The sequence below is a fragment of the Episyrphus balteatus genome, chromosome 4 (genome assembly GCF_945859705.1).
Source record: "Episyrphus balteatus chromosome 4, idEpiBalt1.1, whole genome shotgun sequence".
In the NCBI taxonomy this organism is placed as follows: Eukaryota; Metazoa; Arthropoda; class Insecta; order Diptera; family Syrphidae; genus Episyrphus; species Episyrphus balteatus.
This window is the reverse complement of record NC_079137.1, coordinates 29,195,914-29,210,716: the sequence shown is the minus strand read 5'-3', so window position 1 is coordinate 29,210,716 and position 14,803 is coordinate 29,195,914. Positions and strand designations below refer to the sequence as shown.

The 14,803-nt window shown below is 32.0% G+C and overlaps 1 protein-coding gene across 2 annotated transcripts in view; it reads left to right on the top strand.

The window, feature by feature from the left end:
* The first annotated feature begins 2,127 nt into the window (after positions 1-2,127).
* Positions 2,128-14,803, top strand: part of LOC129917850 (uncharacterized) — a 104,027-nt gene continuing 91,351 nt past the window's right edge. Inside the window, exon 1 of one of the 2 annotated variants that reach the window (XM_055998037.1) lies at positions 2,128-4,721. In XM_055998037.1, the coding sequence (XP_055854012.1) occupies positions 3,701-4,721 (1,021 nt within the window). In that variant the 5' untranslated portion in view covers positions 2,128-3,700. The remainder of the gene's footprint in view (positions 4,722-14,803) is intronic. The other variant, XM_055998036.1, reaches the window with a different exon arrangement.

The window sequence follows — 14,803 nt, the reverse complement described above, 5'->3', positions numbered from 1 at the left end:
TAACGCTTCTCATACTTCTCATCGCGATGGGTAGGGAGTTCCAAAGGCGTTTAACGTGGACAAAAACTTGACTTGATGAGCTAGGGAAGTTCAGCCTGGATTGTTGGTTGTTGAGTTTGAATGACTTCATAAAGATAGCGAACGAAAGTTAATTAAAATATTGAGACTAATAAAATAATTAATCGACCCATAAAAAAACAAATTTTCAAATAAAATGTATGCAATAATAGTGAGTAAAATAAGTTGAAAAAAAAATATTTTTTAAAGTAAATAAAAATTAAATTATTCAATTATTCCTTAAAATAAAAATTGTTAGAGATGTATTTTTAAGGAAAAATCATTTTTTTAAAAAGAGAGGTCGTGAGACCTCATTTAAGCCTTCTCTATAAAAAAAAATTATATTTTTAGTTACAAACAATTTGGTTAAATTTAATTTCATTTATTACATTCTTTAACTTGCTTTATTTATTTATCGAATTGAAACCAAGTGTCACACACCTGTAAACCTATGAATTAGATTAAAGCCTTCATTTACAAGAGAAATGCCGTGCGACTGAATTATGCATTTTATTTATTAACTTATTAACCATAACCATAAATGTCTCTTAACATCTCAAAACAATAACTTTAAATACTTATTATAAAAACCATTAATTTATCTCCATTAAAGTTTTCCAACCAAAAACTAAAACTAAACCTTGAATTATCGTCCTTCACAAGACCAAGCAAAAATTAGAAAAAATGAAATAAACGTAACTCAAACGATGTTGCTGATGATAACGAGGTTGCATATCCCCAGTAGTTGCTGAAATTTACTCATTTGAAATTCAAAAGACTTCACTAAATGCACATTAAACTCATCAAAAAAACATCAACATCTTCTTCACGGCAGGCAACAAACATTATTTTCTCAGGGAAAAAAAAATCTTATACCTCCAAGGCTATAAATTTCTAACTAAACTATAAGCATTCATTCATACATATACAACAAACCCTCAATGCATAGAAGAATGAAAATATCCTTCAAGAAAATTTTTGGCAAGCATATTACCCTTTTACAAAATTAACAAAAGCTGCAAACACACAAAACAAAAAAAAAATCGACTGACTTCTAAACATGCAAAACTAGTGAGCAAAGCAAACGAACAGCTAACAGCATCCTTTCTATCCTTTCTCCACTAAAGCGTAGTGAGGTAGTTCAGTGATGAGCTTCCATGAATGCTGCTTCAACAACTGATGTTGCTACTACCTACTATACAATATTCTCCATGGTGGGGAAATGTACAATATATTTTGTGACTGACATTCGCCCTCCACACTTGCCCCCGTTGGAGTTTCCATCAATTCTTTTCCATATTTCGTAACAGTTCGGTTGTCGTAGTTGGACTTGGAGAATCCCTTTTGAATGAGGGCCAGGCCGAGCACTTTAGCAGCACAAGCAGCACCAGCAGCAGCAATAAAAGTACCAGAAATCCAGCCGTCGTCGTCTCCGACGTTGTCGCCGTTCGATAAAGTGCCTGGTTTACGTCACAATTTTAGCGTGGGCGGCTGCTGAAGGCGCACCCACAGTTATCGGCTCGGCCGATGCGAACCGTAAAAGCTCCGTTGAAAAGAAAATACAAAAAAAAAACCCATCGGCTGAACGGGGGAATCGTCGAAACTCTCAGACGATTGAAGTCAATTGTCAAAGGACATGCGCAAAAAAACTTCGGATGATGTAGAATGGGAAGAGGTGTCGAGTCGAGGCTTGAGGGTTCCAGCTTTTCCCGTTTGTTTTTTGTACTTACTGGGAGAGCGGGAGAGGGTGTGGAGAGTAACAAGAAGACTCTCCGAAGAATGTTGTCATCGATGCAAACCATTCACAAATACCTATGCACGCTTTGTCGTCACTGAGCCGTTGGGATGAATCCCGATGAACTTTTCCGTTAGTTAACTATGAGCAACACCCACACAATATCCTCCAACACACCGTTATAAATTAGACCGAAAAATAGATAACAGAGAGTACAATCCAAGCGGGAGAGCGAGTGAGAGAGAGAGAGTAAGTAAAAGATTTAAGAGCAGAGAGCGAAAATACCTCAAAACCACCGGCAGAAGCAAGGATATGAGAATATCCTTTTGCCTGCCATTGGCGACATTGTGTTGTGCAGTCGTCGTTGCGGGTACACACATCAGCAGCACCAAGCCACACAAAATTTTTTCTATATAGAAAGAGCAGAGAAAGATTAGAACGATTTGTTGAAAAAATACAAAAATATTTGTTAAAAAAAGACACAAAAAAAAAAACGAACTAGCGAGCTAGTGTAGATCCAGAAAAGGGATATCCTTGCCGAAAGTGCCCAACGTTAAATCATTCGCGATTCATCCCTTAACGAACGAACAATCTTTGCTTGACCAACACACGGTTTGGTTTTCCACACGGTAGTTGTTGTTGTAAAAGTGTCTCTATATTCAATACTAGAGTGTGACAAGAAGTTAGTGTATAGTATCGGACGAACAATAACAAAATACCCTATTAAAACGGAACGACAACGACGACGACCGTTGCAGAGTCGCGTCATGGCCAGGCTGGCCCCCCAACAGGGTGGTTGTAGTGCAACTAACCCCTCCGACTTGCGTTAAGTATTTTTTTCCTTTCATTTTTGTTGTTGTTGGATTCTTTTATGCTTCACAATTCCGTTATTTTGTTGTTGTGTGTGGAGTATTATAGTGTGGAGCAGCACAACTTTGAACGAACATTCGATACCATTCAGTGTTAAGATTTTCGCGAACAAAAAAGGATTTCTCACGACCGAACGAACGATATAACGGATAAAAGAAATAATCCCAAGGATTATAATAATAAAATAAAATTACTAATAAATAAAAAGGATTTCTACAATGATTCTGAAAAGTGAAGAAAGATAATTTATTTTTTTGTTCTTGAGAAAAAGTATTTTTAACGGAAAATATTGCAAAAAAGTCCTTCCAGGGACATATATATAAAACGTTCAGTGAAATATACTAAGTTTCGAAGAAACAAGTGGTTGATGAGAAATTGATAAAATAAGAGTGTTTTTTTTTTTTAATAAGAAGAAGAAAAAAGAAATTATTATAAAACGAATGTGATATCGTGAAAACCTTTCTGAAAATATTCTTCCTGTAAAAATCCTTTTTTCTGTGAGTAAACTGAAAAACATAGGTACCTACCAGGTACATAATATTTCCGGTAATCGAAATCAATATACAAAAACAGGTGGATTTGTATCGTGTATCGTGAGTGTTTGTCCTTTGATCCTTTTCCTTGTTAAATCCTTTATTTTTCTTACTTTTTGGATCTGATGCCATTAAGTTAATAAAATTTTGATTTTATTTTTTTGTGTTAAATAAAAAAATTCACATTTCGATTTCCCGTTGTTTTATAGTCGTCCTTAAAAGTCCTTCAAAAAAATAAAAAAAAGTATTGAAAACAAAAAAATTTGGCAAGCATATGTAAGACGTGTTAAAATCACAGAGTAGATATATCTCAACATGTTAAGTTCCTTCGCCATTCGCATTGAAAAACACTTTAGGAGTTATTGATTTGACAAAAAAAGACTTTATCAAGAATAAAGGACACTCCATTCGCATTTGCACAGATCTCATCGTTCCGTTCTACCGAGTTAACACAACTTTAACCAAAAACTCCTACCAATCAACTCCTATAGAAACAAGTGATTAAATGAAGATGATAATCAAGATCTTTATATGCCTGAGTGTCTTGATTGGCAGTGCACTATCCCTCCATCTCAGCAATGATCGAACTGGCGAAAGCAGTAGTGGCGGAAGTGTTTTAGTTCCACCCGTCATGTCTAGCTCCAGTGGTACGCTGCAGCATCATGTCAGCAATCCCTATCGAAGAATGGCGGCCGCAGCCGAATCCGAACGAGAGCGAATGCTCTTTATGGGTGGAGGACGAAGGGGGCGCCCTATAGTTACAGGTCGTTTGCATATGACGACCGATGACACCGATGCAGAGGTTCCCAATTATCCAGCTTCGTCGTTGACGATGTTGCAGGACAATGAATTCCCTATACGTCGTGAACCGTTTTTCTTTGTTGGAGACGATGATGACGGTCGCGACGGAGGTGATGGTGGTGGTGGTGGTGGAGGATATCAGGACTTTCAGAAACCGCAGTCAGACCATTATCATCGCTATGATGACGGCAGTTATGAGATCATGGAGGATATATTCAATCGCGGAGAAGGCATTTACCGGAAGTACCCACCAATCCATCATCAGCCATCATCTGTACCGCACTTCCAAGCTCAATCTCCTAGAGGACTCCAGGAACTGTTCGATCATCAAGAAGTCGCTGATGAGCTCGATGTTCCACATCATCGGTCTGGTAACCTAGATGTAAGGATACAACAGAAAATGCAGCGCAAAAGGACTCAACACAAGCAAAACCTGGAAAACCAACCATTATCATCAGGGTCAAAAACCGCTGACTCTTCCTCGCCATCTAACTCAGCCACAGTCAATAGCGGCGGCGCCCCATCATCATTGGTCAATTCAGAGGAACAAAAGCATCAAAAAACAAACCAACAGCAGCAACAGTTATCACATCGCACCACCAACAGTAAGCGTTCAGGGATAAATAGCGGTATCGGAGTTCCACCACCCGTTACCCATAGCATAGCCAGCCAGTTGATGTTACGTACGGCGAGAGGACAACGACAGTACGATGTGCCGCAAATTGGTATGTTATCCTTTTGTTTCCTTTTTTTAACATTTCCCAATTTTTTTTTTTGTTCATCGTCGGTCTTTACCGTCCCTTTTTTATCCTGGTAAACATTTTTTTGTCTTCTTTATTATTCCTGTCCACTTGTGTTCTCACAGTCAAGTGGTTTCCTGATACATATGCGTTATTAATTGAATGTGAAAAATGTGGACAAGATTTGTTCAGCTACTTCCACTTTGCTAGGAACATATTCGTTTATTCATTTGCCAATAAATGTCCTTATTGTAGATTTTTTTTTGGTTGCTCCTTTAAACATCCTGTGGGAAATATAAATCAAACAGAATTTTATGATTCCTCTCGAAACGAACAGAATAACAGTTCTTGGTACTGTAAATGTGGTAAAAAATGTCGGTACATATTTCATATTGTGTATTTAATTCATTAGAAATTTTTTAAATTTATTTTATGAATTCATTTTACAGTTAGAGTAATTTCAGCTATGAAAATAACAATTTGGAATTCATAGTAACTGTTTTAAATGGATTTTTTCCACTTGCAGCACTAAGCAATTTTCATAATTTTTGGTTTTTTTAGTGTTTCATTTTTTTTTTTATTTTTGGTATTGGTTGCTGTAGGCAAATTGATGTGATTATAATCAAAAAAAGAAAAAAAAAAAAAACATTACGATGATGGAAAATACTAATCTGTAAAAATTCCCAATTTTTCTTAAAATTTGGTACCAATTTTTTTTTTTTTTTGGAATTGAAGGTATCAGAAGCGTATTTTAAAGGAATTTCATTCACACTTATGGTTATGCTTTTATGATAATTCTAATTAGTATTTGGCTCCTCAATTGCAACTGTTTCCCATAATGGTTCATCTTCTATTTACAGTTGTAGAAATGTTGCATACATCTCGAAAAACACCCTTTGAATTTTTTGGTTCTTGGTTATCATATCAAATGCAACATTTTCATCAAAATTTGAAGATATTGCTTCTATTTCTTTTGAAAAATGTTATCTCGCTCAAAAATTAAAAATGGATATTATTTATTCTTATTTCTATCCTTAATATAAATCCACTGTGTCAAATTTTAACACGTAACATTATTTTGATGAGATTTCGCTTTTTTTACTGCATTGTGCTGAAAAAATCATCTTTTCATATCAATAGTTAAAACTTCTTTTTTTAAGGATTTTGGACCTGTTTTAAAGGAAAAAATTCTTACCTTCTCAGTATTACAGTTCCTATCATTCATAGTCTATTTTCAAAAAAAATATATTGAAGTCAAAATTGGAATGCTCAGCTTTATATTGGATTTAGACTTCAAGTCGAAGTCGATCAGCGGTATTTTTTCTGTAACAGAAAAGTGAATATCACTGTAATCAACGAAAAAGAAAATGTATGACACACCAGAGCTATAAAAATTGAATTTTTCATTGATGATATTCGCAAGCATATCACGGACTTTTTTGATACTTGTCATATTCATATTCCAATTTTTAAAAAAAGAAGGATTTCACTTAAAATTTTGTAGTCTTTTGTCTTAAAAATAAGAAATTTGTATCCAATATAATTTTATACATAATATGTAGCAGCTATTCCAAGCTTGTCTTTAAGTATGGTAACTATACATATTGTTTTTAATTAGAATGACTCTGAATATAAAATTTTATGGGTATATAAATATTGCACTTCATTTTTTTTTTAATACAAACCTTACATAACATATCTGTCAAACCTCAAAATATATGCATATAACACACAAATACAAAAAAAAATGGCATTGCCACACCTTTCTAAACCTATCGCCAACAACTGTTTAAAATTGACCCTTTCTGCATAGTAACATAGGGGGCAAACACCGAAATGTGGCCTTATATCACTTGGCCTTATATCACACGGTATGACAGTTGTTGAATATTGTTTTGGTTATAAGCGGGCGTGTCATTTATTGTTTTGCAATATTATCCTTTTAGTATTTATTTTTTTTTTCATCAGACCCCCTAAGGATGGCATTTCCTGATGATATAATTCTATGATTACATAAAGGTTCAAGATTCCTAGATATAATTGAAAATGTTGCAAAAAGTTTATATGAATACCTATAATAACATACATGTAACGTTTTGGCAAAGGCCAAAGTCTGGATTAAGTTTATATTTCCCAGAATGAACACATAAATTATTTCCTCATTGGAAATGGGGACAAACAGTAAAATATAAAAAAATATACACAAATTTGCTACACAAATAATAGGATTATACATCTTTATTTCGGCCAGGGAAAAACATAACCTCTTTGAAGTATAGATACGATGTACATTGTACATAATTGTATTTTATTTGCAATTTAATAAATAAATACCCACACCTTTTTCCCACATGTCTTTATTTATTTGGTTTCTGTTTTATCTTCTAAATATATGTAAATGAAAACAACTTTAACAAGAATTTCATTATACCTGAAAATTTATAAATTTTATCAAAATTAACATATTCAATTTACTATAATGATCAATTTATTACAACTAATTGACTTTCGTGTAAATAAATTATTTTGGTTTGAATGAACAAAAATATTCCGTAAATTAAATTTAAAATTATAACTAAAAAAACTGTATTTTACATTACAGTAAAATTGAGTATTTTTTTATTTTGTTTACTGGTGTGTTAAGTCTTATTAATTTTTCTTTATTTTCACATTTTTTTTTTAGTAAATTTTAATTTTAATTAGTAATTTTAGCTTTTAAAATAATTTTTTGTAATACTTTATTTATTAATTGCATGTAAAATGTGAAAATATTTTATATTGATTTTTAAAGCAATTTTAAGTTTAAAAAAAAAAACATTTTTTTTTTTTCATTTTAACTCATATTTTTAATTAATTTAATATTGTATATTAAAATAAAAATATTGTTTAATAATAAAAAAATATTTTTGATTACATCACTTATTCTGAGTTTGAAGTTTAAAAATTCATCAACAATTATAACAGTTTTACGGAATTTTTAAGTAAAAGTCTATAAATTTTATGTATTTTCCATGTTAAACCGTTAACTATTTCATTAAAATTTTACATTTATTTTTTCTAACATTACGAAAATAAGTACCACTCTTGTAGGTATTAAATTTTCTTTTCAAATTACATACAAATATTTTAAAAAGTTTTAGGTTTGCAAAAGAAGTACATTTGTCGGTTCAATTTCTTGTATGGTTTTGTTTTTAATATTTTTTGTATAATTCGTTCTGACAAAAAGGCAATCAAAACATATTAACACAAATTGAACATAATTCATAAATTTTTCAAAAAAAAAAAAAATTCATAATGAATTTTTAGAAAAGCTTCTGTACAAACAGTTTTATTGAAATTAGATAACTTGCTTACGAGTTAGGTATATGAAAATAGTTAATGAGGGTTTATGACAGGTACCGTAGGGAAATACGGGTTTTGAAAATAAGAATCTTATCTATGACATCATTGTAATAATTATCTTTTATGATTTTTCTGACAATTTCTGCATTCAATGTTTTGAATAAAACAAAAATGTTTGCAAAATAAAAAAAAAAATGCACGACTAATTCGTTCAAACTGCTTATTTCAAACTAAACTAAAATATTAACAATTTTCTGAATCAAAATCGAGAATAATTGGATAAAAATTAAATTAAATTTGGTTATAGTTCGTTTTTTGTCCAAATAATTGGCATTATAATACAGTTTTAAGTGCAAAACGAAACAAAAAAAAATTCCATAAAAGGTAGGTACCTACGTTTGATAAAGATAGTTGCTTTTTAATAGAATTGAATTTGTTATCCAAATACAAAATAGACGAAGCTATTTTTGATAAAAACGAATTTTTCAAAAATAGAAAATGGCATGTAGGTGTAGGTACCAACCAACATTGTATTGTTTCAAAAAGTTTTTTGTTTTTTTTTTATTTTTATTTTAATAGGGTTGCCATACTTATAGATAAACAATCTCAAATTTTGTGAAAAATTTTATTTCATCAATTTGTGTCCATTGGGGTATTTCAAACAGGGAAAAAGCTACAGTGGTATAGTTTCCAGTGCAGAAAAATAGGTGACTTAGTTCCAATTTTTACATTTGTGCATTAAGTGACAGCCATATTTACCTCATGTCGATCCGCTTCTTTTATTCTAAGTGAATGGGTAGTGCTTGCCGGATCGAATTTTTTTTTGCGATATTGTTTAAGGGTATTTCCAGTGCTTTTGATTTTATTTTGAAATTTTTTTTGCCTTATTTATAATAGAGGTATTAACTTTATTTGAAGCACATTTTTTTCAATTAAGCAAGTTTCTTTTTTTAATTTTTATCATTTAAAGTGAGAGTTTAAAGTGTTTTTCCACAAAAGCTGAAAAAGAAAAATTAATAAAAATGTAATACATATAGTAGCCCTTGGTACCTACCTTAAAGCTAAGTTGTATATAATTTTCGCATTATTCTAATAGGTAATAAAATAAAAAGTTCCGTTGTTTATTGCATAGGTTACTGGGTAAAAAGTACTTTTCCCATTTTCGCTTGCGATATTTAATGGCGAAATCGAAATCTTCGCATCGCATATGCAAAATTCTGACATTTATTTAAAGGTTAATTTGTTTTAACTATTTTTTTTTGCCTCTTAACTGCGGGTCACTGTGGCGTATGTGTAACTTTTTTATATTGAAATATGTTATTGGTTATTAAATATTAAAAAAACTGTAAAATATGGAAAATCATTTTTGTATTTAATAATAACCCTTCTTCAGAACCTTTTTCGTGTGAAAAAAATTAGCAGCAGCAGGATAAATTAACGCAGTTTTGACACGAGCTTAGGATCTCCTTGCATTTTTTTCATTTTAGTATAAATTCTTTAAATTCAGTTTCCAGTTTCACGTAAACCATCATTATGTATGTATTCTCCATTTCAATATTCAATACGAAATAATTTGGAAATGTTATCATGTTATTATATAAAATATGTTGTTATTTTTTCTGAATTATTTACTTTTTCTTATATATATAAATCTCAGATCCATCTGTTATTTTGAATAAATACAAAAAATAAGAATTTCTGAAACTCCCTTACCTATCTTGAGTATCCATTTCAATTTACTTACCTACATACCTGAAAAATAAATATACAAATACTTATCTACTTTCAAGTACATCAATACGAACGAGGATGAGTGTATTAAGTATATAAAATATATGTATACATAAAAACGACGAGCCCACTGACAAACAGTATAAATATAATTCACCTTTTCAACATCCCGGATGCCGGATGTAATGCCTAAAAATTCTAAGGATATAATCAAAGGCAATTCTTAGTATGACTCTCAGTTTGGTTCGATTCAATTCGAAATGTACACAGCATGATATTTATTGATTTTCTGAATAAATTTCTTTCCCATAAATTTGAGAAGCCACTTTTGACTCAAGTGCTCTTGCCTCTTGCCATCGCTGTAGTAGATATTAACCTGCGTCAAAATTATTAAACCAATTTGACCCACTAAAACACCTGACGAACTTTTGAAGTGGATAGCTTTTGTGTCAAAGAAAGGACAAATTCAATTGCCACCAATTTCGAAATTATTTACTTGTTAAAGAAAATAACAAGTTGAGAAAGGAGGCGTAGGATAAAGATAGACACTTTACCTGACTTGACAATGTTATTCTAAAAAAAAAGGTAGCACGTCAACGTATGAACAGAACACACACACATTCACCACCCACACAGTGAAAATTGAATAAAATAACAATAAATTATTATTATTTAAATAATACACAAAAGCGTATTGTTGTGAGAGGAATTATGAATAGAAAACAAAATGGCCGATATACAAACATAAACAATAAAATCGTCGAAATTCAAGGATAAAACAGATCGAAAGAAACGACAAACGACAAATGATGACGACGAGGACGACATAGAACAACATAGATGGCAAGTTGTCCCAGTTTTATTTTCATTTAATTTTCGTTGTCTATTTTGGCCCAACAACATTGGCGTCACTCTGACTTCTCCACATGCCGCCGCCAACATCGCATCGCACCATCACGAAACGAAACCGAGAGGAATAAAAATTATTATTAAAAAAAGAAGAAAAGTGCCCGTCATTGTTCTCTTAATTTGATATTCACCCGAAAAAATACAAATGCAAACAAAACATTCAACAAATTGCTCCTGCTCGAGTGAAGGATAAAAGTGAGCGGGAAGTAAGTCACTCACTCCTTATAACAACAAACAAAAATATAAAAAAAACTACAAAAAAAAAATATAAGGTGAAGTGACGACGACGAAAAACTGAGCAGGATTTTTTGTGTCGTTTTCTTCTCTATCCTTTGTTAGAGGCCTTTACAAAAAAAGGAAAAAATTATATTTAGGTAACTCTGCACGACGAAAATAACGATGTGACGTAAATTGTCTGTTGAATTTATTTTGCTGCGCATTCGAAAATAATTAATTAGTCAATTACCATATTGATTTTGAATTGCCTCTCAGACGATTTTGTGACGAAGGGACGAGATATAGGTATAGAAGTTGTCGTGGTTGCAGGAGGAGGAATTATTATCAATGGGACTAGTTTCATTTTTATTGTATTTCAAAATTTCAATGATTTTTTTGTTCATTCAAAACACACACTTTTTCTCTTTAAAATGGCAAAGAAACCTACCAGATAACAATTTTGTTTCGAGATTTTCAAAAACGACTAACAAAATCTAATTTTTGTTTTATTGTTCTCTATGGAAGAAAAAAGAAACCATTTATCGTTTGGAGATAAACTTTATTTTTCGCGATCCACATTTTTCGAAAAAAAAAAAAACATTTTGGAAAATTGGATGCCATAAGAACACAGCTCCATTAATACCCCATATACCCCCCTTTAAATTTTTCTGAAAACGCGTATTTTTTTCAATTTTTGAAAAGGAAACCCCAAATATCTCTCAAACATAAAAAAATATATTTTTTGATAAGTTAGAAAAGTTTTAAAGAGTGGTTATTCCCGATAATTATAATAAACATAGAAACATTCAAAGATTGTTATAGGTACTTAACTGTTTTCTTAAAATGGTCATCTTTGAAAATGGAAAAAATTAATTGCACGACTGGGGTCGCACGTACTTGCTCTTAGAGTTAAAGTTGCTTAAATTTTTAAGACTTTTTATATGTATAGAAATTTGGAAAAAAAAAATTCGTTTTTTAAAAAAAATAAAATGAAATTAACTTGCCCTCAAAAACAAGTATGCAGTTTTGATTGATATATTAACATGCATTTTTAGACAAAAAATTTTCAAAATCGTTAGAGCCGTTTTTTAAAAAACTAATTTTTTATAAATAATTTTTTGGAAAAAAAGAAAATTTGATTTTTCAATAAAAAATTTTCAAATTTTTTTTAAAAATCCAAAAAATATTTTTTTCAAAATTTTATTTTTGGCTTATATTTAAATTATAAAAATGCTTCTTCAAAAAAAGTTTCGTTGAAATCGAACAAGAAGTTTCCGAAATAATCGGATTTGAAAAAAACGGTTCTATGGCAGGTACCGTTAATAATGATTTTCAAAAAAAATTTTTTTCATTGAAAGATAGACCTTAGCTTAAAACTAACATTTGAATTTTTTAAACAAAATCGTTGGAGCCGTTTTCGAGATATTTCAGTTTTACTAAAATCGGTATATGACAAGTAGGGGAGAGTGGGGCACATTTGAACACTTTTTGCTCTCGAAGCTGCTTGAACGAAATATGTTCGATTTCTTGATCTGTAAAGTTTACTAACATTGAACAGTAACATTGAACTTCGATTTCAAAGAACATTTGGTTAGTTAAACAAATTATTTATATTGAATTTTGATGTTTTAAAAATATAGGCTCTTATGTTCAAAAGTGCCCCATGTATGGGGCAGTTTTGAACATGGAAGGGGCACTTTTGAACAGCAGTATTAGTTTCGTTGTAATGAATAAAAATAATACTTAACTTTTTATTAGTTTGTTAATAAGAACATACAAAAACTCCAAATTGATTATTATATCATTTCCAATTAACCAACAAATAATAAAAACTGAGAAAAAATAACATTAAAATGTATACTATAGTTATCAGTTTATCACATTTATAAGTTCAAAAGAAAAACAAAAACCAAGAAAAATTCATTTAAAATATATCTTAGAAAAATGGTATTCATAACATTGATGCTTCTCAGAGTAAAATAGATTTATTTTGCGATCTAAATCGCATTTAGATTTAAATATTAAATCTAAATGTTAACAAAGCGAATGTTCTTCATGTACCAGGAGCATTAATTGGTGTAGGTAGCTTGACTTTAATTTCTATAACGCTTAAGCGGTATATAATCGAGTTCTCATCGAGAAAAGTCTAGCAGAACTTGAAGAATTCAGGCATTTTTTTAAATCTTCAATTATGTTGTACATATTCCCATTTTTTCTTTAATTTTGCCCACAAATGCTAGTTTCATTATTTTTTTTTATAAGAACATTACGATTTATTAAATAAAACACATTCAAGTGTCCTTAAAATGTCTGATACAAACTGCTCGGGGCGGTTTTGAACATGTTCAAAAGTGCCCCACCGTACTTGTTCAAAACTGCCCCAACTGTGTCAACGACATAAAATGTTGAATAAATATTTAAAAATAATATAATCATTCAAAAATTCACCATCAATTAGTTTAAAATTCATTAACCATTAACAAAAATTGTATTGCGTTTTGAAATCACGTACCAACTTTTTTTTAAACTCTTACAACTAAAAAACTGAAATAATGCAAAACCACTATAAAAATCACCTTCCACCTATAAATCTGAAAGTCAGCCGAGATAACGATGGAAAGTCATTGACATTTATGGATATCGTGTTGACGGGTTCAAATATGGAAATACTTCTAAAAAAGATTGATATGCTAAAATTTTGTATGCAGTGTTCAAATGTGCCCCGTGTTCAAAACTGCCCCACTCTCCCCTACCGTTATTTTTTGTCAAAAAAAAATAATTCCAAAAACCCCTCTGGAGAATCGCCAAATAACACTACATACCAAGTTTGACATTAATCGGTCCATCCGTTTAGGCTGTAGCTCCTTATACAGACAGACAGACAGACTGACAGACTGACAGACTGACAGACTGACAGACTGACAGACTGACAGACTGACAGACTGACAGACTGACAGACTGACAGACTGACAGACTGACAGACTGACAGACTGACAGACTGACAGACTGACAGACTGACAGACTGACAGACTGACAGACTGACAGACTGACAGACTGACAGACTGACAGACTGACAGACTGACAGACTGACAGACTGACAGACTGACAGACTGACAGACTGACAGACTGACAGACTGACAGACTGACAGACTGACAGACTGACAGACTGACAGACTGACAGACTGACAGACTGACAGACTGACAGACTGACAGACTGACAGACTGACAGACTGACAGACTGACAGACTGACAGACTGACAGACTGACAGACTGACAGACTGACAGACTGACAGACTGACAGACTGACAGACTGACAGACTGACAGACTGACAGACTGACAGACTGACAGACTGACAGACTGACAGACTGACAGACTGACAGACTGACAGACTGACAGACTGACAGACTGACAGACTGACAGACTGACAGACTGACAGACTGACAGACTGACAGACTGACAGACTGACAGACTGACAGACTGACAGACTGACAGACTGACAGACTGACAGACTGACAGACTGACAGACTGATAGACTGACAGACTGACAGACAGACAGACGGACTTCCGGGACCCACTTTTTTGGCATTGTCTACCATCGTAATGTCATGGAAAAATGTTATCTCAACTTTTTTTTTTTTTACGAATGCATAACTTGATATATAGTACCTATATCGCAAGTAAAAATATTTTTGGGTAGAAAAAAATATTTTGTTTTGGGTCGCACGTAGTTGCTCTTATGGTCGCTTAGAATGTTATAAGCTTTTTATAAACTTCATAAAAGAATCATTTTAATAATTATGTATGTTATGTCATATGTATTTTTGATTCACGAATTTATTATTATTCTTTTTAGAGCCCCAGCACACTA